General features: G+C 43.9%; 2 protein-coding genes across 3 annotated transcripts in view; one reads left to right on the top strand and one right to left on the bottom strand.

Moving 5' to 3' along the window:
* Positions 1-160: 160 nt before the first annotated feature.
* aifm2 (AIF family member 2) lies at positions 161-7648 on the bottom strand. Of its 2 annotated transcripts, none has more exons than XM_066693926.1 (9): positions 7422-7648; positions 6127-6339; positions 5915-6030; positions 5095-5214; positions 4767-4859; positions 3917-4025; positions 2729-2881; positions 2256-2456; positions 161-1763 (listed from the first exon to the last, which is right to left on the bottom strand). In XM_066693926.1, exons 2-9 carry the CDS (start codon positions 6299-6301, stop codon positions 1609-1611), a joined length of 1122 nt encoding a protein of 373 aa, XP_066550023.1. In that variant the 5' UTR covers positions 6302-6339; positions 7422-7648; the 3' UTR covers positions 161-1608. The 2 variants fall into 2 exon arrangements, with proteins under 2 accessions (XP_066550023.1, XP_066550022.1); XM_066693925.1 differs by having other exon boundaries at positions 6127-6316.
* A 2050-nt stretch (positions 7649-9698) lies between these two features.
* Positions 9699-23288, top strand: part of LOC136715525 (transmembrane protein 150A) — a 33773-nt gene continuing 20183 nt past the window's right edge. Inside the window, exons 1-5 of the mRNA XM_066692742.1 lie at positions 9699-9980; positions 10368-10628; positions 15000-15047; positions 16261-16347; positions 21207-21274. Coding sequence (XP_066548839.1) covers positions 10564-10628; positions 15000-15047; positions 16261-16347; positions 21207-21274 — 268 coding nt within the window. The 5' untranslated portion in view covers positions 9699-9980; positions 10368-10563. The remainder of the gene's footprint in view (positions 9981-10367; positions 10629-14999; positions 15048-16260; positions 16348-21206; positions 21275-23288) is intronic.

Raw genomic sequence — 23288 nt, 5'->3', positions numbered from 1 at the left:
AGAATAAATAAGACCAATAACTTAACTAATTGTTGTTCAGAAAGTTTCCTGAGGAAGATTCTAGTTCATGTGGTCAATGTGTATCAGGTGTAAATTAGTCTGAGTTCTGCAAGTACATGCTTTAGCTGGTAACTACAAAACATTGGCAGTGACAAAAACATAAATCAGATGCACTTTATTTTAATCTTTTCCTTTAAAATAGTAAAATTATATTATATATATATATCTATATATATATATATACATACTCCATGGAGTATACACTCACCTAAAGGATTATTAGGAACACCATACTAATACTGTGTTTGACTCCCTTTCGCCTTCAGAACTGCCTTAATTCTACGTGGTATTGATTCAACAAGGTGCTGAAAGCATTCTTTAGAAATGTTGGCCCATATTGATAGGATAGCATCTTGCAGTTGATGGAGATTTGTGGGATGTACATCCAGGGCACGAAGCTCCCATTCCACCACATCCCAAAGTTGCTCTATTGGGTTGAGATCTGGTGACTGTGGGGGCCAGTTTAGTACAGTGAACTCATTGTCATGTTCAAGAAACCAATTTGAAATGATTCGACCTTTGTGACATGGTGCATTATCCTGCTGGAAGTAGCCATCAGAGGATGGGTACATGGTGGTCATAAAGGGATGGACATGGTAAGAAACAATGCTCAGGTAGGCCGTGGCATTTAAACGATGCCCAATTGGCACTAAGGGGCCTAAAGTGTGCCAAGAAAACATCCCCCACACCATTACACCACCACCACCAGCCTGCACAGTGGTAACAAGGCATGATGGATCCATGTTCTCATTCTGTTTACGCCAAATTCTGACTCTACCATCTGAATGTCTCAACAGAAATCGAGACTCATCAGACCAGGCAACTTTTTTCCAGTCTTCAACTGTCGAATTTTGGTGAGCTTGTGCAAATTGTAGCCTCTTTTTCCTATTTGTAGTGGAGATGAGTGGTACCCGGTTGGGTCTTCTGCTGTTGTAGCCCATCCGTCTCAAGGTTGTATGTGTTGTGGCTTCACAAATGCTTTGCTGCATACCTCGGTTGTAACGAGTGGTTATTTCAGTCAAAGTTGCTCTTCTATCAGCTTGAATCAGTCGGCCCATTCTCCTCTGACCTCTAGCATCAACAAGGCATTTTTGCCCACAGGACTGCCGCATACTGGATGTTTTTCCCTTTTCACACCATTCTTTGTAAACCCTAGAAATGGTTGTGCCTGAAAATCCCAGTAACTGAGCAGATTGTGAAATACTCAGACCGGCCCATCTGGCACCAACAACCATGCCACGCTCAAAATTGCTTAAATCACCTTTCTTTCCCATTCAGACATTCAGTTTGGAGTTCAGGAGATTGTCTTGACCAGGACCACACCCCTAAATGCATTGAAGCAACTGCCATGTGATTGGTTGGTTAGATAATTGCATTAATGAGAAATTGAACAGGTGTTCCTAATAATCCTTTAGGTGAGTGTATAGTGATATGTCTAGTATACATATGTATAATCTATAGTGTAGTATATTATGCATAAAGACATGTAAAAAGTTAGTTGCAAAGTGGAACCAGTTTGCCCACTGCTGTGTTCCAGGTGCTCCCAGCTCATTTGGGGTCTATCTGTCCCATCTCCTTCCAGCTCTTCCACACCAGCAGGTCTTTGCTTTTGCCCTGAGCCACGAGAAACCTGGCAAGGCGGAAGCCATTGAACTGCCCAACGCCGTCATCCCGGCCCATTGCCAGCAACATCGTGACGCTGCCTGCCCAGAGGAGGGGGAAGAGCAGGGTGTGAGGGACTGCAGCACTCCAGTTAGAGGAGTCACGTGTGCTCCAGTCAACCACTCCAGAACTCTCCAGGCGTGTTGGCTTCTACTGTCTCTCCATAACTCCTAGGTCCTCTCTATTACAATTTACAATTTGACTTTGTTCCCTTGTTCTTCACCAATCAGACTACCACAACCTGGAAACCCCAGAAGCACAGAACTCTTCGGTCATTTATTGAGATAAGAGGTGCCATTCTGTCTCTGGCTTCAAGGCAGACCTTGGAACATATCATCACCCCCCAGACTCTGTTTCCCCAGCTCTGACTATCTCATCCTTTAGAATAACAAGGTGGGCATGACCTCTCTCAGAAGTCCAAAGAAACGTCTGGAGCAGCGGTTTTTAACCTCTCCCATGAGAAACACAAACACATTGATCTATTTCCCAGTCCTCTGTACACAAGCTGATGAAGGAAGAAGAGGTGCGAGTACCTGGTTTGTAGGAGCTCAGGGGTTTTTGCGCGAGGCTCTTGATGATGTTGCCGACTGCCACGTCAGCATGCAGGCCAGCGTGATAGGCCATCTTGGGCTCCTTCACGTCCGTGCAGTCCCCAACCGCATACACATTGTCCAGGCCTTCCACCTGCAGGTGAGCGTTCACTCTGAGTGCCCCGTTCTCAGCCATCTTGTCTTCTGCAAACAGACAGAAGAACACAGACAGACAGAGACTTAGGCAAACAAACACACACAGAGGTAATCTTTTATAATTATCTTTTAAAAGGAGGCAGTGAATTTGGTTTTCTGGGCACAGGAACGTTCCAAGACTTGGCTACCTTTTTGCATTCGATGAATAGAAAGTACACTTTGGATTAGAAGGGACCACTGGATGTGACAATAAGGAAGGGCGTGAGCAGATCAAAAAGAGACAACGTTGGGATTTGTTGCCGGCGAGGCTTAACACTCACCAAGCGCCGAACGGTAGGCCGCAGAGTTCACTTTGTTCCCCATGCAGGGGATGAGGAGGTCAGCCACCAATTCGGTGCCCTTGTCCGTCAAGAGCTTCATATCTTTCTGGTTCACATTGAGCGAGAGGTCGGACAGATTGTGAACCTTCTCACCTGCAGTCAGGGGAGAGGAGAGTTCAGGGGGGGAAGAGATGGAAACTCAGAGTCCTCTGGGATTTCCATTCAATTACTGTGAAAGGAGACGGGCAGACGGGCCCTGCGAAGTGCAAACCCCAGAGTTCAGCTCTAAGTTTCAACTGCTCTGCTCCAGCTCTGCTCTCCAGCTCAAATTAAATAATGAGCTGTATAATAATTATTTGAAAGAAAGGGATATTACTGATTTGTGAAATGTAAGTATGCTGAAAAGAATGCTGTGCATTTGTAATTATTATAAGTATTTTTCCTTTTTAGCATTTTCCCTTTTTAAATAACTAAAATCTGCCATCGTCGACACGGTATTTGAGTGGAGGGGCCATCAGTCTGACTGCAGCTGAGGAATGTGTGCTTTGTTTGAATTTTGACTCACTTTGTGGATTTGAATATTTTTGTTTTTACATTACGTAACACACCTGAACATTTTTTGAACAGCTATGTCATCTATTTATGCAGGTGTGTGAGTTTTAGTTTTGCTTAACATTTGATGTTGTAATGATTATTAAAATATATTTCTATTTAAGCCCTGGTTCAAATGACCGGACTATCCATTTCATGCAGAGCCCTGATGTAGAGATTTAGATATAATCAGCATGATTTTCAAAAGGGGGCCCAACAAGAAGCTGGTTTGCATAGTCACTTCTCAAACCTCATTCAGGATAAATAAACCTCTTCCAAAGAGTTGATATAAAGTATACCACACGTGGGCTTTCAGCACCTTTTAAATATGAATTATTTGGTTGTATAAATCATTTTGAGTCCAGCTCATCATCTCGCCCCTTTGGGATATCATGCTGAATTTGTACACGACACAATACAGTGCATGAAAGGGATGAGACCTAAAAACCACAGGGCCTGGCAGCTTATTTGTCCAGCTGCAGATGCTCAGGGAGAAGGCGGATAAATTCCACTGGGATTGGAGGAATGGGAAGACTGGACCACTCTGTTGTATGGTGGGGGCCCCCAGTGTGGAGTTTCTCAGAGGTGCTCCTATACCTAGCAGCAGCTCCACGCCTTTCTCCAGCAGGACCTCCTTGGCCTGCTGACGCACACAGGGCAGCAGCTCCTGATCCGCCAGGGCAATGTGAGAGTGGATCAGCAGCACCTGAGAAGAGAGACTGAGCATTGACACACAGATAGACACACCCACACTGGCACTAAGCACTGACACACACAGACGCAACCACACACCTACATTGACACACCCACACACTGACGTGCACAGACACACCCACACACACACCTGTACTGACACGTACACAGACACACCCACACACATACACAGACACACACTGAGTAATTACTACCATCCACACACACACAAACCAGCAAAAAACACTCAAACACAGCTCTGAACCACAGCTGTTATTTGTGGTTATTAAATCCTTCACACTGGATGAAATATCTAAAGCTTTCACTACTTATTTAATCCCACCCTTCCTTCCTATTATTTTTAATATTTGTAGTACTCTGTCTTTCTTTCTTTATCTCTTTAATTTGGAATCTACAATTTGATTTAATTGTATATCCCTTTCTTGGAACCAGAACTTGATAAACTATCTCTGCTGCACTAATATATACACACACACACACACACACACACACACACACACATCCTGTGAAACATGTGCTGTTAGGACATCCACACTGCAAGACCACAGCACAAACAGAACAAACATCACAACATGCACAACATGTGAGGACTGGTGTGGCCCTCAATGATAACAATGCAGACCTCACAGGAGCCCAGAAAGACACAGGGGCCATGGTTGCACTACAAGCGGAGGAAACCCTGGCCAACTGGAGCCACCCAACCACGGAAGTGTTGAGTTAACCTGGGCTTTACCTTCTTCTCAGGGAACTCTGTTTTGACCTCGGCAGCCATCTCCACCCCTGTCGAGCCACCTCCAATCACCACCACGCTCTGGGCTGCTTGAATCTGATGCCAAAACAGAAAACTATGAATAAATTCAGACAGCGGAGACCAGTCAAATCATGTATACATTTGTGTCTAGTGCCCTTATAAAATTGCCAATCCTACTGGTCCAATCTAAAGGCCATTTAATTAGTGATTTGGAATGTACCATTTCAGCACAGTACTTTGAAATGCATTTTTCAGAAAGAGACACCAAACATGCCACATCTGATGCTGCTATGAAAACTGTATTATTTACCTCCTTCACAATGTCTTCATACTTCTCAATAGCAGTTTTCCGGTCAGTCACCTCATTCAGATTCCCAGGGAAGGGCCCATCGCTCCCCGTGCACAGGATGAGGTGGGAAAATTTAATTTCCTTCAATGATAAAAATAATACATGCATCTTGTTCACAGACAATGAACTAGCGGTCAGGGCTCAATTGTGGAGTCAATCCCAGGTGGAGGGACACTGCTGTCGTACCCTTGAGCAACGCACTGTACCTAGATTGCTCCAGTAAAAAACAGCTATATAAATGGGAAATTTTATGTCATTTTATGTCAATAAATATAATAATAAGAACGGTCTCTCATTAAAACAATATTTCTCATTAAAAAAAGTAAAAATCCAGCCTGCGTGGGTTAAACCACCTCTCATTTGCAACCTCTCCGGCAATTTGAAAGATAGAACTGTATGAAAGGCATGATTCTTGTCTTGTTCATGTGCAGAGACTCGTGCTGGTCTCATGACACCAAATGTGACACATTTTGCATGCTTTCACACATATCAGACGCACTGAAGAAGACCTTTGCTGTGAGAGCTGGAGAGGCCTGCTTAAAGTGCTAGTGATTTTAAGAGACCCAGGACCCAAGTCTGCTACCACAGATTTCCCTTTCATGTTCTTGTGTTTAACTAATTGCTGGTTTCACAAAGATTGATTAGCACTACTCTAGGACTACTAACACTGAGTAGTGCATGACTTAATTTAGCTCTGTGAAACCAGTCCTACAAATTTAAAAAAGCATAACCAGAGTGCCCCCTTGTGGCTGCTGTTGTACCCTGCAGAGCTAGTCTTTACCTCCCCTCCCTCCAGCACCACCACCTGCGCCTCCAGGTCCACCCGCACCACGCGGCCCTGTCTGAAGCTGTCACCGAAGGTCTCAGAGTAAGGGATGAACGTCCGCCGGGCAAAGCCTGGCAACACGACAGGGACATGATGAGAAAGGGATCCAGGCAGCGCTCACTTCATTCCTCAGAGGCAGTGTATAAAAGCATACTGGCGATACCGACCGGTCTGCACGGAGGCCCTCAGAGAGCCCACGTTATGATGGAAGGCGTCGCGCATGTCCAGCAGGGTGAAGGGGACGCCCTTGTCCCGGAGCTGCTTGGCCGCTGCGATGCCCCCGAAGCCCCCGCCCACGATCACCACGTGGACGCTGGGGTCCACAGACAGCTGTCCGCCCATCCGGCACCGGTAACCCTGAAAAACAGCAGCACGGACCCCTTGCGGAGTTCCCTCACTCTATCACGTGACTTGCCTATGTGGGCAATACCTCACACCAGTGCCCTGTCTTGAGAGGTTGGCGATTTAGGGTGACCAATGCAGTTTGGAGGGCACCCTTCTATGTATCTTAAACAACTGGGACAGGTGAAGCTGGGATCCATTATGCGTAGGCTGGTTCCAGATCACGGGGAAATAATACTCTCATACCCTGTGGCCCTCCAGGACCAGATTTCAATTCATAAAATAATGTACCTGGGTCATGTATGGCCTAATTAAAGTCTCCACAGCTTGGCAATTAAGGGAATAACCATACAATAACTGGACCAAGGACACCACTGATTTAGAGCAAAGGCAGCAAAACCACCAGTTTACAATCCTATAGGCATGGTGATGTTTAGATGTTGAATGAAACTGTAGGAACTTCCACTAGGTGACATGGCAGGGGGGGGGGGGGTGAGCTAACCAAATTATGAATAAATAAATACATTTGACATGACACAAAAGACACACACATGCCTGCCAAATACAGTCTCCTTGTTTTTATATAGTGAGGTGGACCAACGACATATTTATATTCAGGGCTGTTTTCCCTATTGTTTACTTGTTCCTCAAACTTTAAACCGGTTGTCACACACACACACACACACACACACACACACACATGCCTACCTATCATCCCCTTCCTTTGGGCACTCTGTCAATCAAGTGAGACACTAGATACACTGTATCGATACATACACTGAGTTAAGTACTGTTTGTGAGCAGTAGTAGCTGCGCTTCTGTCTTTGCAGGTTAGACGCACTAAACGTGACTGGCTCTTTTAACTGTTCAAATATGAAAAGATTAGCATAATGCCGTGCAAGGCATCCAGTACCATGACTAAGCATTTATTTTAAAACGCCTACCGTTACAGCCAGAGCCTTTCAAGTCGACTTGCACTTTAAATGATTAATGCTGCCCTGTTAGAGGAGCCCTGCACACATCTCAACACCCCTATCTGTCCTTCACATGGCACCCCAAGGCTGCATGCATTATTCACACAGTGTAGTCATACGACTTACTTACTGACTGACTTACTTACCACACAAGTGCAACGAAAGAGATTGCAACCCGGAGGGACGAGCTGTTCGGTTTGCGTTTTGCTGAAACAAAAACTAAAAAGTAGATTTTCTCCGTCAAGCAACACACAACAGACCCCAGATGCTTTCACAACACAAATAAAGATTAGACACCCCCTTGTCATCCGCCTTCCTCGTTACTCAGCCAACCCGGATTTGTTCACGTCGGTATTTTGCCATTTTCAACCGGCGCCAAGGGTGCAAATCTCGGGGAAGCGGTCGTGTGCGTGTGCGGCGCAGATGGCCGCAGCTCTGCGCAGATCTCCGCGGCTCCGCCAATGGCATCGGCGGGATGCTGCAAGATCTGCGCAGCATTCGAACACAGCCTTGTATTGAGAATGATCCGCTGCTCCCCCTGCCGGGCGTATTTGGCAGTAGCTGTTCGGTTATTTCCCCCAAATTATATTCATGAGATTTGTTTGCTCAGATCTCCTTGCATAGCAGAGATTTCCAGCTTTTATCCCGGAATGACACACAGTATTCTGGGATAGTTGTAGCCAAGAGATGTGGGCTCTCTACTACATCAATGAACTACTGAACTACAAACTAACTGTGACCCTTCCACATTTCCAGTCATTTGTATTTCTCTCCCAATCCTTAGTCTTTAACCCCTCTCACACTAGCATCCTCTACCTGAGTTGACCCTACGCAGGTTACAACATGGTGTCAGGCAGGTGGTGTGTGCACTTTCACACTACAATTTCAATTAGATGATTAGATTAGTCAGTGACGTTAGTGTGTGCAGGACTTTTGCAGGCTCTGTGCAGAGGCGTCCGCAACACACCACTAGATGCTGCTGCAGCCCTGCATGGGAAATAAAACTGCCACCGTATTTGCAGAGCCCTTCACTTTGTTTCTGTCCTGTCCTGTCCTCTTTTTCCGCAACTGCACAACATATACAGTCTAATAATAATAATAATAATAATAATAATAATAATAATAATAATAATAATAATAACAATTTATATCAATTACATTTTATACAGAATCCACACAACACAGTACTTTGAATGCATTGGTTTAGTCCCAACAGGGTTACAATTAGCCACATGTTAGGACCATGCACGTTTACAAAAGTAATTTTAATTAGATTTGGTTTAATACATGCATTAGTATAGGAATGTAGTGGCAAAGGTGTTTGTAAACGTATTATCATCACTATGGTTCTTGCTGTCGCTGTTTATACTCAGCTGATAGGAGAGTTTCACTTTTGCGCAGCATTAAAGCAAAAAAGTGATCTTTATTCTGCACGTTATGACAACCCTGACAAGACAGGCTATGGCACAGATTGTTCTCCATTGACTCTCACCTGCAGTTCTGGTATGAAGAGGATCCAAGTAGTAGGAGTGGGGGGGCATACAATGCAATCTGAGATGTCCTAAAACAGGTATAGCCCTGCAGGAACTAAAACAAATATATCCATCATCTAATTCTGGCCAAGACCGGAGAGTGAAATTAGAACAGCTCTCATGTGTGTTTGACCAAACCCTGGGCCACATGTGATTCTTAAAAAGTGTATGTGTCAACATGGTTGTTGTTTCCCGGTTTGTGTTTGGAAAATACACCAAATGCATACTAAATGGGCATTGTTGACACATTAACTCTAATTACTGTCAATTCGCTTTGAGGAACAATATTTTTGTTTCGCTTCTCAGAACTTGGGTGTCATCTTCAACATTTAACCTTTCAAACTTTGACACTTGTTATTTGAATACCAGCTTCTCCTTTAGTAATAATTACAGTCTATCCCCCTGGAAGAATGGAAAAACAAGCTGATTTATGAGAGATAATAGGGGAGATGAACTTCTGAAGGGAGAACACAAACTTAATTTAAGCATTCCAGGAACGCCAGCGGACAATATTACGCCACTGCAATGTTGTGTGATAGCTGGGAAACGCTTCCACTTTTAAGAACGACAAGATGTTAAGAAATGACCCTTTTACAGTATTGCATGGGAAAGAAAAGCACCCTATACTTTCCCAGCTCCAGTGCAGTGCTCCCGTAGCACCAAGTCGCCCTGTGAGCCTAATTGCTCTGTACTGGACGCTTAATTCTTGCAAAGTGACACAACAAAACCGAGATTGGAAAATAAAGCTGACAAAAAAAAAAAATCTACAACCCCATGGAAGACGTTTCATTGAAAAGTTTAGGAAGGATCTTGCCTGGGGAAGTGCAAGAAGGAAAATCAGTTCAGAGCAGCGGTAGGTGGGGTTATTGAAACAGCTGTGTCGTTTCTGAGCGCACAGACACAAACACAACTCCCCATCGGACACACTTCCATTGAAAGAGAGAGAAAGCGGTCTGGGGGCGGCAACTACTCAGGTCTCACCTAGGAGGAGGGAGGGAGGACTCGCAGCTCAGTCGTGGAGCACTTTTTGGGAGAACAGGGTCGGGACTGGGAGTGTGTTGGAGGGGAGAGGTGGAGAGTAACGCGTCCGAAGCGTGGCCACGGAGCGTCCCACCACGTTGACACAAAGAGCGGCTGCAACACCGCCGGGGAGCCGGGGCGCACGGGAAAAAGGTAAGATGCTTCAACAACCACGATCGGCACCCACAATCTCCCGAGTTCCCCCCTTATGTTTTTGTTTTTTCAGCCATTTTGCCGGCACCCACGACAGAGAAAGCTGGAAGAAACAGAATCTTCGAACAGATTCGATCACTCCTTAGAATTCGAGAACGTCGTCTTCTCGGTTTCAATGAACGTTCCAAGAAAGGACCCACTTCTCTGTCAGCCTTGTGTGGCGATCATGCACTTGCACACGTGTTATTGATATCTTACGGTGATGATGATGATGATGATGATGATGATGATGATGATGATGATAATTGTTGTGAAATGCTGACTCCTTACAATGCCCTGTATCTGAAATAACGCGCGTTTGACTTGTTGTTGTTGTTTTGTTTCCAGAAAGGGCAGCACAACACAGTTACCGATTTCAACCCAGCTCCCGCGTTTGTGAGAGGGGAGGAGAGGAAAGTGATGGATTGACCCGTTTGCGGGAGTTAAATGGTAATTGGGACGACACCGACCCGGCGGCGAGGGAGAGAAGAGGAGCGGGTTGGCTTCGGAGGCGCAGTCCGACCGGGGAGCCCGACAGTCGGCGATGTCACTGTGGATGATCCTGCCTGTCAGTTTACCTGCGTTCACCATCACTGGGATATGGGTGGTGTGAGTATGGCACTTTTGTTTCTCAGAACAGGGGATTCATGGTTTACTTAATTTTCTTATTTTCTGATTATTAGACCTATACAAAGTTTGAAATCATGTATGGCACAGTAGAGGTGCCCAGGTTGTGTCTGAGTTCCAGTTTGGTCCTTGTGCTTGTGGTTAGGCCAAATGTTTTTTAACCACAGAGTGGGTTTAAACATTAGTAATTGGAAAGCCACAATTCTCAGCATTAGCAATAATTGCTTGCAGGCGAATTGCCCTGTGTAACATTCAGAGCATGATTGCTGCAATACTCTTCTGTCTGGGATGGAAAGTTCATTTTTCTTCTGTAGAGACTATATCCCCTATCCACTCACATGTCTGTTTGTGGGTGGAAGTTTGAGGACTTAAGTTGGGGAAAGAAAACTTGTATAGGTGAAAAGAATCATGGTTTGTTTACAGTTTTATTGCCACTAAAAGTGACAAGTGTAGATTGTCAAAGAAAAAGTGTGAAAATGTACATACTGTACATCAATTATTTAATTTTTAAGACAACCTCACCTTCTGATGTAAAGGTTTTCTTACCTACAAGGAACAATTTGGGATTTAAGCTTACTGGATCTATTGTACCATTAATTCTGTGTATGTTTTTGCCCAGGCAGTAGTTTTAGGAAGGTTTCCTTTTTGTTTTTGGCTTTCAATCCTAGTGTATCCATTTGAGTGGATCTTAAAATACGTAATCTGAAATCTCAGCCGAGAAACAGATCTAATACGGATCTTGGTATAGACTTCAGGTACCTTCAGGCAACAATGCACTTGTAAAAGCCAGTACTGGAGCTTTAATTGTTGTATTGTGTTGTGAACTCCGCTGTGCTGGGCTGGGATGTTCCAAATTGGCATTCTTTTAGAACTTACAAGGTCTGCTCACATTCTTAGGAGCCATGGCAATGGGAGGCAGAATGTCTTTTTTTCTTCCCCCTCTCAGGCTAGCCTGTGCGTCAGCTGGCTTTGGGCTAGTGCTTGTCCAAATTTGTGTGTCAATAAGTGTTCTGTGTGGCCCCCGATTTACAATAGCCTCCCAGCTGGATCTTAATGGCCCGATGTAATAACAGTAAATGCCTTTGCATTTAAATATCAGAGAGTATTCTGAAAGGTGGTAGACAAAAGTGTCTTGTTGTGATGGTTCTTCGCTTCAGTTACATCTCCCCTAGGGCCTAAAGCAGCGTGCTTTTGTTGTGCAGTAGTTGTGTGGGCTGCTTTAGGGCACATGTAGTAACAAGTTATTTTCTCAGTTTCTAAACGGAACCTTTGTGCGCTGTGTTTTTCGGATTTGGTTACGATTCTTTAGGGATAAGGTTAGGTTTAAGTAAATAATAGGGCAGCTACTCTGAAAATGAGACGGCACACTGGAAGCGGAATGGGAAGTGTTAACCAAACATCTGTTAAGAGTTGGGGGATGTCTTTGAGAGAGAGAGAGAGAGAGAGAGAGATAAATGTGTAAAACGTTTTAATGTTATTGTATTTAATTTAAATGTACCCAATTGCTTTGGCAATACTTGTGTGTAAACATCTCATGCCAATAAAGCTCATTTTGAATTTGAGCGAGAGGGAGAGAGAAGCTACATTTGCAGGGAAATTTCTTAAGGGCAAAAATGTGATGCAGTTTTTCCATCTGCTCTTATGGATACATTTTCAGCTATTTGCTTTTTTCCAACTGTGTATTGGCACAAAACCTAGAGTTTGCAGTGCTTTGTTGTCTCTGGCTGGATGCACCATTAGATGTTTACCATTGCTAGATTGCCAGCAGGTATATTGTACTGTGGACAACAAAGGAGCATGGAAAGATGTATGCTTGGAATAACAAGAACAGAGAATGAAATTAATGGATCCAAGAACCATCTGGACACATTGTGAGAAGAACAGAGGAAGCTCTTGAATGGATACCAAGAGATGAAAAAATACCTAGAGGACTACCACATAAAAGATGAGAAGATGAAATCATACACTTTGCAGGCATGACCTGGAAAAGAGAAGCTGTAGATCGGAGTAGAAATATCTTGGGGAGGCCTTCATCCAGTAGTGGCTGGATATGGGATGATGGTGATATATATTTTTTTTAAACCTGGTGTTTTATTGCTCTAAATTCTACAGCTTATCCTAACCGTACCTACCTAGTGATAAAAAAAAAAAAAAAGCTGCCATTACTCTATAGGAATTCTTCCAGCAGGGCTTTACAAACCGAGAATGCCAACAGGCCGCGGTGCCAGAGCAGTTCACCTGTATGTTGTGGTGCCTCCTTCTGTTGTACAAACTGCACATTGTTGTCTCTGCTACAATCCAGCGCAACGCCACACTGGCAACTGCAGAAGATCAGATCACAATCTTCGCTTCCTGGGGTCTGTTGTATAGGCTTTGCTATTGATGGGAACAACAGTCCCATATCTATCTCATCTGCTACATTGCTTTCTCTTGCTCTATGCTTTGTTTTTGTGTAACGATGGGAGTGAGATGCAGGGGTTTCACAGCAAAAAATTTTTAATTCTCAACAAATGCTCAACCTAGCTATAGTATGAATATTAGCCAAAGTGGGCTGATCTTGGTGTGTTGGGGGTATGCTCCGGTTTGTGCCTGTTTTGTCGCTTATCTCTATGTCAAGGCTCTGTGTATTAAATCAAATAAAATCTGATTAGAAAAACACTTTCTCTTTTCATTACCCAGATGAAGACTGATCACAGGATTCCTTACCAGATTGAATTCAAATAATAAATAATCAAGGGTAGTTTGAATTGGTCTTTAGCCCATCGCTGAAATTGTAGGCTGTCAGAAGTAGTTATGGAAGACAATCAGTGGAGTTTAAAGCAGGAGATCCTGTGTGTTGTCTCCTATTAGCTCTGGTGTCAGACTGCTGTTTTGCTGCTCCCCCCCCCCCGACCAAATATACAATAGATATATGTATTTGAATGCAGATACATTGTAAATAAACACAATACGATTCAAATAAAAAAATTACCAATCCAGTAAAGGTCTCATTATATCAGGAGCATTTTTATACTTCTATGAAAATCAAACGCAAACCCGTGGGACTTGTCTATGTCATCGGTCAGGTATTTTCTGGTCCAGTGACCTGACTACAGTGCAGTGAACTGCAGTGCATTGGCCTCAGTGGGACTTACACCGGGGGCATACAGGGTGTCCCTGGGTTTTTCCCCATCGCCACATTCCAGCTGTATGAGAGGGGCGGGTGAGGAAGACATGAGAGGCAGAAATTCCAGTTTGTCTCATTTTCCGCGCAGTGTGAATACTTCTTCTCTATATGCACCAATCAGGATCACTTGCCAATAGTGATGAACAGTGTGCATCATAAAACAAACATGAGATTTGACATGTTTGGGCTTTAACACTGCTTCTCTCCTTAAACTCTGGTCCTGGAGCTAAGTCAGGTTTTACAGGTGACTTCAGGCAGTGGCTGGAGATCATACTGGACTGATGAAGCTAACTGGGCAGCATTGTGGAGTAGTGGTTAGGGCTCTGGACTCTGGAGCAAGGGACTGTACCTAGATTGCTCCAGTAAAAACCCAAGTGTGTATAAATGAGGAATTGTTTCCTCTGGGTCCCAACCCCCTCTTTTAGAGCGGCAGTTCTAAAAACATGTGGACGGCTTGCTTTTGTTTGTCATAGACCATGACCACAAGCCGCCATTCAGACACTGGGCTGCCATCTGCTTTGGTTTCCTCTCTCCTGGCCTTTCACCGTTATCAATAGTGTAAGGCGAGAAGAGGAACATGGAACTGGGTCTGTGTTTGACTCGAGCTAGAGTTCAGCCACTTCCTGGGGTTATTTTTGACACGCATCCAAGTTGGGACTGGTAGAAAGTCAGGGTCTGTCCATGCATGAAGGAACACCCCACCCTATGATAACCACATGCATTCCTGCTACTTTCAAGAGCCACGGTTAATGTAGGCTTGTACGTCTCAAAGTTTCAGTCCTAAATTGAAGCTGGTAACCTTATAATCCTTAATTTAATTGTCTTTGAACTTTGGGTTGGTTGGGCCATTCTAACAGTGGTCTCCTCTCCCAGAGACTGCCATTCCAGGTAGTGTTATAAGTTAGACCCTAAATCACCAGTTGCTACAGGCTGTGAAGCTATAAGTTAATGATCAATTAACTTAACTGATTTACAGTTAATGCATGCTGGAAGCTCTTATAGAAATGGTACCTGGGGCTCTTAAGTAGCGAATGTCTTTGTGAGTGTGTGAATGTGCCAAGGGGGTATTGGCCGGGTCAGGGGTCATCAAGATCGTTTGACATTCTCAAACAACAAATGCTTCCTTGCTCTGTGCTGTATACAGGTGCATGTTTATCGCTGACATCTGTGCCCTTCTGTCTTTGCAGTTACGCGATGGCCCTCAACAATCAGCACGTCTGCCCTGTGGATAACTGGTAGAGTACTCTTCCTTTTCTGCTTCACATGCAGATATCCTCATGCCCTCCTGTACGTGCAGTCATTGTCTGCTGGGTTTTCTATTTCAACTCAATTGCGATTAATCAGAAAACGACCAATTATCTTTTTTTACAGTAAGCTGAAGAACATCTGGTTACGAAGCCAAATGTTTCCCAGGGTGGGTTCCATCTTTATTTGTGTACAGGAGAAGCAAAAAACAAATCTTCCATCTAGACACAGTTATGTTCCAGATGCACAACAATGTTTCTTCGTATTTGTCCAGCTGGTCCAAGAACTTAGTGTAACTGGTCCAAGGATGAAAGAACCTCAGATAGGTCAACTGTGAGCAGCAGTTTTAAAGATGTTGCAGTGAAACATGGGATTAAAATGATTCAGGGTTTATATTAACACTTCAGGAACAAAGGCGTTGACATTTATGTACCCACGTTACTTTCCTTGTATCGTACAGCGTGGTTGAATTATGCTGGAAAAAAACATCATACACATCTGTGAGTTAACCTGAAACGCGTGCAGATTCTTTAACCTGATTATTTTAAGTTTCCCATTTAAGATTTGAAATGATGGTGCATAAGTTCCGTTTGAAGCTATTGTATGATTTACACACTCATTTGTACCTCAACTAGGCTGCTGCAGTTTTGGAACTTTTTCTGATGCCGGAGTTCTTTCCCAAAACAATTAAGCTTTTATTCCGAAATTAATACAAATGCAAATAGATTGAAAAGTTAACCTGCATTACACATTGGCCACTGACACATTAACTGCGAGTTGCGAAGCGTGTTGGATTTATTGCTGATGTGTAACTAGCTGTTTGTTTTGTCTGCTGTGGAGCAATGTGACATCTGCACACCTTGTGTTACTCAGCTGTGAATTGGCAGCCCAGCATAGCAGGCTGCCAACAGGAGAGAGATGCCATGTTTCAGGGGGAATGGCCCAATACCACCCTCCCCCCTTGGCCTGAGTGTTAAAAATGTCTTCTCCACTGGCACATTTTGCCATATGTAATTGGAAAAACCATAATTCCAAACTCCTACAAGATGGCAGCCAGTCAATCGTGTTGTATTTTGTTATTTGCTAATAATGAAAGTTTCTGCATGTGTACTGCAGTGTGTATGCAGTTATACTTACAGTGCATTCCTTGTTGTCTTGGTTTGGATGTGTATCTTAACTGCCCTCTTGTTTTTGTGTTGTCAGGGTCTACAACCAGTCATGTGAGGAAGAGCTGTCCCAGCAGAGAGGCACTGTGTTGTGCTGCACGCTGGAGAATGTGCCCCTGATCAGGTTAGCCCACGTTTATCTAATCTCTCTCTTTGGACCTGCCATAACTGGTTATCGATCTAGAGCATCATAGGGAGAACTGATGTAGCTCTTGCTTATAACACTGCAGTGCCGCTCAGCTGCACTGTTGGATATAGGGACTTCTGTTGGGTAGCAAGCCAGGAACCCTAGCTGACTTGCCAATGGCCTAGCTTGAGTGATTGGTTGTATTTGATGGCTGAAAATAGGATAAGTGTGTTTAAAATCTCTATGCCCTTTTTGCCTGTTTCACTCTTTGGGAAAGTCCCTGCTGATCTGGAATTGGAAGTAGGTGGTTCTAGTTTTCATTTCTATTCTTTGATCATTTAGAATTCCCAGTTTTTATTTTTTTATATACCTTAGGACGTATGCTCATGCTACCAGCCCTATACAGGCTATTTACTATTTACTGAATACTGCTTTACCTTTTTTCAACTGGCTGTATGTGCAGTACAGCATTTTCTTTAATATTACAGTACATCCATAGCTTTACTGCTAAACAGTGCAATATTGAACTTTGTGTTTATTACCAGAATAAAATTACTTGCAGATTGTTTTTATAGACCCTCAAAAGGTAGTAAAAGTGTGTTTTCATATTTGATACTATGAATAAGTAAATCCTAGTTTGGCACAGTTTTGTGTTGTTCTCTTGGGGAACGCAGCAGGGGAGATGGGGGGGCGGGGGGAAGCAGGGAACGTGGTCTGCCAACAGGCTTTCTTGTTTTAGGTTTTTACCTTCCTTTTATGTGTTAAATTAAGTTAAGTATAAAGCTGACTGCAGGCGTCTGTCCAAAACTGTTTTGGTGTGGAGATCCTCCCTTCTAAGTCAGGTAGCCAATCATAAGGCCGGTGAGTTTTCCAGCATGAGCTGAGAGCTGCTGGCCAATCAGAGCTTAGCCAAGTGCCCTGGAAGTGGGGGTGGACAATATTCTGGGAAATTAAGGGTTTCCACAGACTGAGAGCGCTGTGGCTGACAGGAGCGGCAGTCAGGTATGGAGAACAGGAGCCCCTGAGGGAAGGAGTGCTGCTTTTCACCTCACTTTAACTGTTTCACCACTGCCCACACCCTTGCATTTAGTTTCTGTTGAGCAGAACCACACCAAGTTCAACTCAATTAAACAAATCTCCACAGACAATAATGGCACCGCATGGCAGATACTTTGACACACACAGCAGGGTTGACACAACAACAGACACAAGATATAGGTGACAAAACACAGCAGTATCTGGAAGCTACTGGCTGGCACAGCTTTATACAACCGCAAGAGGCTAACAAGGCCGTTTTTGTTCACTACCTGCAAACACGGATTCATGTTTTCCCAATACGCAGCATAAAATGGAGGAGACCCTATCACAGCCATAGTCTGTAGCTCGGCCTTGCAGACGCAGATGCTCGTGTGAAAAAGGTGATATTTGTTTCCAGGGCAAAGGGAATGTACTGGGGATAAAGCCAGGGCTCTTTCGCCTGCTGGGGTCTCACTATAAACAGCCCCCCAGAATGATTCATTGGTTCTCGCTCCATTTGAAAATACTTTTTCTTCCCCCATTGTGGGGGTGGACAATGTTCTGGGATATGCAGGGTTTTCCCAGTTCTTTTTCTTCTTTTCCTACGTCTGCATTCTCCTTGCTTTACACGAGAAACAAGACGAGAAAGTCAAGATACACTGGTGCTCTTTTTTTTGCCCCATCTAAAGTAGTCTTTTCTTTACCTTTTGGGCATCATTCACTTAGGAGCAGCAGGGAGAGAGCTTCAGAGAGATTAAAAAATCAGACGTCCAGAGACTGAAGCACTGTCTGTTAGTTCACTGGAGCGAAACAAGCTCCAGTCTTGGGGCAGATTGACTGATGAGTCTGTTCAGCTTTCTTAAGGGAAACTGTAGTGGTTCTGTTTTGCCACCTAGAGACAAAGCGTTCTCACAGGGCCAACAAACCGAGCTGAAAGGGAGACACATCTGACGGTCTGACCGCCCAGAACAAGATCAGAGAGTCGGTGTGGAGAAAATCCCAATTCCCCCTCCCACACCCTGCGACTGAGTGATTGAAGTTGTCTGAAAGACGGATCATCTTCTTAAAATAGCACTCCCCGTTCTGAGGTATTCTAACCACATCACAGCTGGGAGACTCCGACAGGTTCACACTCATCCTGCTGGAGATTTCACGGTGGAAAGGATGACAGAGGCACCGTTAAAACCTAAAAAAACCTAAAAGAAAGTATTTGTTTTCCATTACGTATGATCATGGGAAATGGAACAATACTGCTCTTTTTTTTGTTTTCTCTGTGAAACTGAACGCTGATTTACAAGTTTGTGTATGTTAGGATATCTCTTTGTTCTGGGGTGGGGGGATAGTGGTGTGTGTGTGTGTGTGAATGTGAACAAGCCTTTGACTGTGACGTCCCCATTACTGCTGCTGCTGCTGCTGCTACTGAATGCACGCTCTGGCCGGTCCTGAGCTTTTGCACTCTTGAGAGGCTCATGGGTTTATTTTGTCTGCTCCCTCCCAAACAACCTTCGCTGTGTGCAGTCAGAGTGTGAAGTAGGTGAAAGGTCAGGGGCTGGAGACTGCAGGAATGTCAGAGCAGTCCAAGATATCGGTGTGCAGTCGCATATAGACCTTCAGTCACATTCCCATCATCATTTCCCCCGCAACCTTAATTTAAGCTGCTCGAGCAAAGGTCCTTATCTGGTGAAGTCAGCAGATTAGTGAAGTTACAACGTGTTAAGGCAGTACTTACAAGTTCTGTTGGAACGTCTTGCCTGAAAGTGTGCAACAGTTTGATAAGTTATTTTCGTGTCTCTTTAGTCTCCTGGCATAGGATTCCAGCACCATCACTTAATTTCCTTCTTCTTTCTTTACATGCTTAACTTATTATAGTTATTTGGAACTGTGTATTTCCCAGACTTGGTAAAAGATCTACTAATGAGTAAGGCCATTGAGTGAGTTTTTTGGGGTTAGCCAAGTATGACACCGGCATCGCTGCTGTGCAAGTTCAGGAAACGCTGGCCGACTCAAAGCTACCCAGCCCCGGTGGCGCTCGGTTCATTGTTTCTTTTCCTGTCTCTTGAGGAATCCTGGTCACACTCGAGCTATATCACATCACAGCCCAGAGTGGAGTAAGTGCTGCCCGGACTGTAGGGTCCAACCTGTGCTCTGAGTGGAGGTTTCTCCCAGTTATGGCACTCCAGAGACCTCCCAGTTCCATTTCAATAAGTATCCCTGCCAAGTAAGCCTCCGAAAGCCCCTTAAACGTCACTTCCTCTTTGCCCTCGGAGCCGGGGTCCTCCAGCAGTTCACGTTACTCCAAATGTCATTCTGGGAGGCCAGGCACGCTCATGTAAAATTATAGAACATATGATTTTTTTTTCTTTTCCTGTTCCAAACTCTTCAAACAAAACATCCACTGAAGATTTAAAACTAGATAAAATAAATTCAGTTAATGTCTTTCTGCAGTTTATGCTTTCTAGCTGGTTCCACGTGGAGACAAGTGAGTCTTTCTGGTGTTATGTAATGCAGACGAGCTGTGTTGCAACATGCTGTACAGCACGTGGAACTCCGACACAAGAGTCCCTGCAATCTCTGTGCCTCAAACAGAGTGTGGCACTGCTTGCCTGGTCAACATCTGTCTCCCAGACCTGATGTTCAGAAAAGCCGAGATTCCTTGTTTGAAACTCTTGCAGGAAATCCTTCTCCAGACCAGTCCTTTTGATTTCTGCCCCTATGGGAGATGTTTTTACTTAGAGACCTGTAGAGTATTGTTTTGGCATGCCATGGAAGGCTTTGATCAGCTTCTTACCATTGTAATTCACTGTGCTGCTGGTTCAGATGTTGTTCCCAGTGCCATCTGTCCTTTGTTGTGAGAAAGCTCATCTGAGGGCTAATTCAAACCAGCCTATAAATGGGAAGGTCCCCATAGCTGGTCAGAAGCAGAGTTCTGTTAACCTCTAGAGACATGGACTAGTTTTGAGCAAGACATTTCGGTCATTATTTTTAGTTTGTTTGCTTAAGACAACATGTAAGACTTGTACATTGCAATAATAAAAAAGGAACTGCAAAATGAGTTGAGTGTATATATAATGTTTTATTACACTTGAATGCTTATGCTGTAGAAGCATACAGAAGGATACCTTTGTACTATTTTACATTTCTGGTTAAAGGAGTAGTTTACAGTAAACTGCTGTTTCATTTCGCTCAGTTTCACATCCTCTTAAGAGTTTTCCATGTGATTCTCTTTTTTTCTCTCCCAAGAATATTATGTTTTTTTCTATATAACATCTCTAAAGAGACTTCTTAAAACAACTTTCAAGGAACCGGTCAGCGTTTAGAGTTATGTGAAACCCACTGGTTAAAATAGTTTTCTTAAATCTATTATCGTGACCTCTGCAATACAAATTTAAAAATAAATAATCATTACTCAGTTGCCTAATTTCCTCGGTCAGTTATCATACTGTTTAGAAATAATGTCTGCTGAGGATATATTTTTGCTACTAAGAGACATCACTCTTTGAGTATCTTCTACACTGGTCTTTATAATCAATTACAATAAAACATGATAAAACATGTTTCATCTGGACTGCAGCAATAACATGAAGAGCCTTAATGACATCTCTGAAGAGACAGCTCTGGCCCTGACTGACTAAGCAAGTTTCTGATCCTATTTCTGCTGAGGACTGGTTGTCAGTAACTCTGCAGAGATGCACAATTTGTCCCCCTACACTCTATCAGTTGCTCTGAATTGAATCATCTGCTACCAGGCTGATTGTTATTTGAATTTAACTGGAGGATCTGTATGGCTCCCCCCTCACTCTCTCTCTCTCTCTCTCTCTCTCTCTCTCTCTCTATTGTAGTAAGTGTGGCACCCTGCCCCCAGAGAGCTGTTTCTTCAGTCTGATCTGCAGCACAGGCTCATTCATGGGTAAGTGTGGGAACCTGCTCTCTTTGGAAGCGCCATTCCAGTTCAGCCCTTTTCACACACTCGTATATTAGTCTTCCTGGGTTGAAGCATTAAAAGCACCCAGTTGGTGCCTATAGTTTTCACATTGGTGCTTCTAGGGTGAATGTTCTGAAGAAGCTTATGTGAAAAGAAATGAAATCGAACTGGTTAATTTGCCAAAAGGTGCAGTTGACAGAAGTCTGCCAGGGTTTCCTCTGCTTGCCATGCTTGCTGTTCACACGGGCCTGTGAGATCCGCAGTGCCTCCTGTTTATGCTGTGGACATAGAGGTGGAAGGAACCTGCCATCATTTTTTATTTCAATGTATTTACTTAGTTTAATAAGCTGTTTAGATTGTAAAGCTAAAATTAGAAGTGTATGCATTGCTGGGCTGTCTAGTGTCCACGCCAGGACTGCGATGTGTGATTATGAAACTCGGTATGTACAAACCTCCTGACCTTAGAAAAGTAGCGGGAAAATAATAATATATAAATACATACAGTAAGACAGACTTATATAGCCTATAAATTAAATCGCACACAAACATGTTTCTCTCTTCAGCCGATCTTGCTCTCTCTCTCTCTCTCTACCTCAGAGCTGGTTCGCCCCCGGGGCCAGCTAGAGGAAGCGTTGTTTAGATTAGGCCCCCAATGTGATTATACAGGCGGTGGAGAGATCCTGTCTGCGGTGGCTGATTTAGTGCATGCTTTTCTTCGTGTTGCAAAGCCCAGATTGTCCGGCACAGGCCAGCGTGAGCCACTACACCTTGACCCCTGTTATTTTTGGTTACGTGTTGTTTCGGAGTTCCCGTGCCAGCCGTAGTGGTTCCCAGTGAATCTTTCCCATCTGGAACTAGTGAGAGTTTAAAACAATTATACAGAGCTGCAGCTAGGATAAAATTAGTCGCCCACTGTACATACACTGTTTTGTTAGAGCCATTTTAGGTTCTCTAAGCTAAAGACTCTTCTATGTAAGCCCTAGATGTCCCCATATCATATATTTTTTATCTTTTATTTATTTCCAATTGTGTAGAATTATTATTTTTCCATCCTCTCAATTTGCAGAATGGCTATTGAACTTCAACTATGTTGGTGACTAAGCTGGGGACAGTTGTAGATATATGCCTTTTAATCTACTAAGAGCTATGCTGTCAGGCTGGCCGACTCCAATCTTGACAGTGCACAAGAAGTTATGCTCTGCCTTATAGAGAATTATATATATATATATATTGGCGATGACGCAGCCCAGACTGGAACCAGCACTTTCTGGCCAATGGGGTCCAACCGGCACTATAATTACCCACTGCATCATCCCTGGGAGTCCTTTCTGTTTATACTTCCACTGGCAGTGACTTTTTCTCACTGAAAAAAAAAAAAAGGCCAAATAAGAAATCTAGATCCTTGTTTTTCATTGGCCCATCCAGCTTCCTCCACACATAAGCTTTCTAACAATCCAGTTTCCACCATGGGAGATGAGAGGTGTGAAGGACGGGAACTGACAGATGAGAAAGGGTCTGTGTGATGTTCCTATGATTTACTTCAAAGTGTAAACTCCACATGGACCTGTGAAAGTCTGAGGAAGAAACGTGATCTTTATTGGCTGGCTTTTGACCTTTAACCCCAAAGTTGCTCAGGGTCATTGTGGTTACTTTCAGTTTCTTTGAAGGCCAGCGTGTAGCGTTGTCCCATTCTGAAAGGGATGGTGGGGGGAATGGGGGGATTTAATGAAATGGTCTGAGCGTTGGTCCAAGACTGTGATTGACATGGCAGAGAGATGGGTTTATTGGTCAGTCTGTAGGGGGGTTATCTCCTTTGCCTTTTGCATTTGTGGACATCTAGTGGGATTCCTTTTAGGAGGATCGAGGAAGGAGGCGGAGCTGAAACAAAGCTCAGCAGCAAGGAACTCTTGGTCAGTGCAAACCGGTCTTGAAATGGTAGCATTGTGCAAAGTTCTGGATAGTGGGGACTATGGACTTGCTGACAGTAAGAGGGAATATT

Source organism: Amia ocellicauda, chromosome 20 (assembly GCF_036373705.1).
Source record: "Amia ocellicauda isolate fAmiCal2 chromosome 20, fAmiCal2.hap1, whole genome shotgun sequence".
NCBI lineage: Eukaryota > Metazoa > Chordata > Actinopteri > Amiiformes > Amiidae > Amia > Amia ocellicauda.
This window is presented reverse-complemented; position numbering and strand designations above follow the sequence as displayed.

Coding starts and splice junctions, on each gene's coding strand:
- aifm2 (XM_066693925.1), bottom strand. CDS start 7,583: ATGACAAGGGGGTGTCTAATCTTTATTTGTGTTGTGAAAGCATCTGGG. Junction 6,317..7,421: donor TCTTTCGTTGCACTTGTGTG/GTAAGTAAGTCA, acceptor GCTGTTTTTCAG/GGTTACCGGTGCCGGATGGG. Junction 2,457..2,728: donor GGCCTACCGTTCGGCGCTTG/GTGAGTGTTAAG, acceptor GTCTGTTTGCAG/AAGACAAGATGGCTGAGAAC.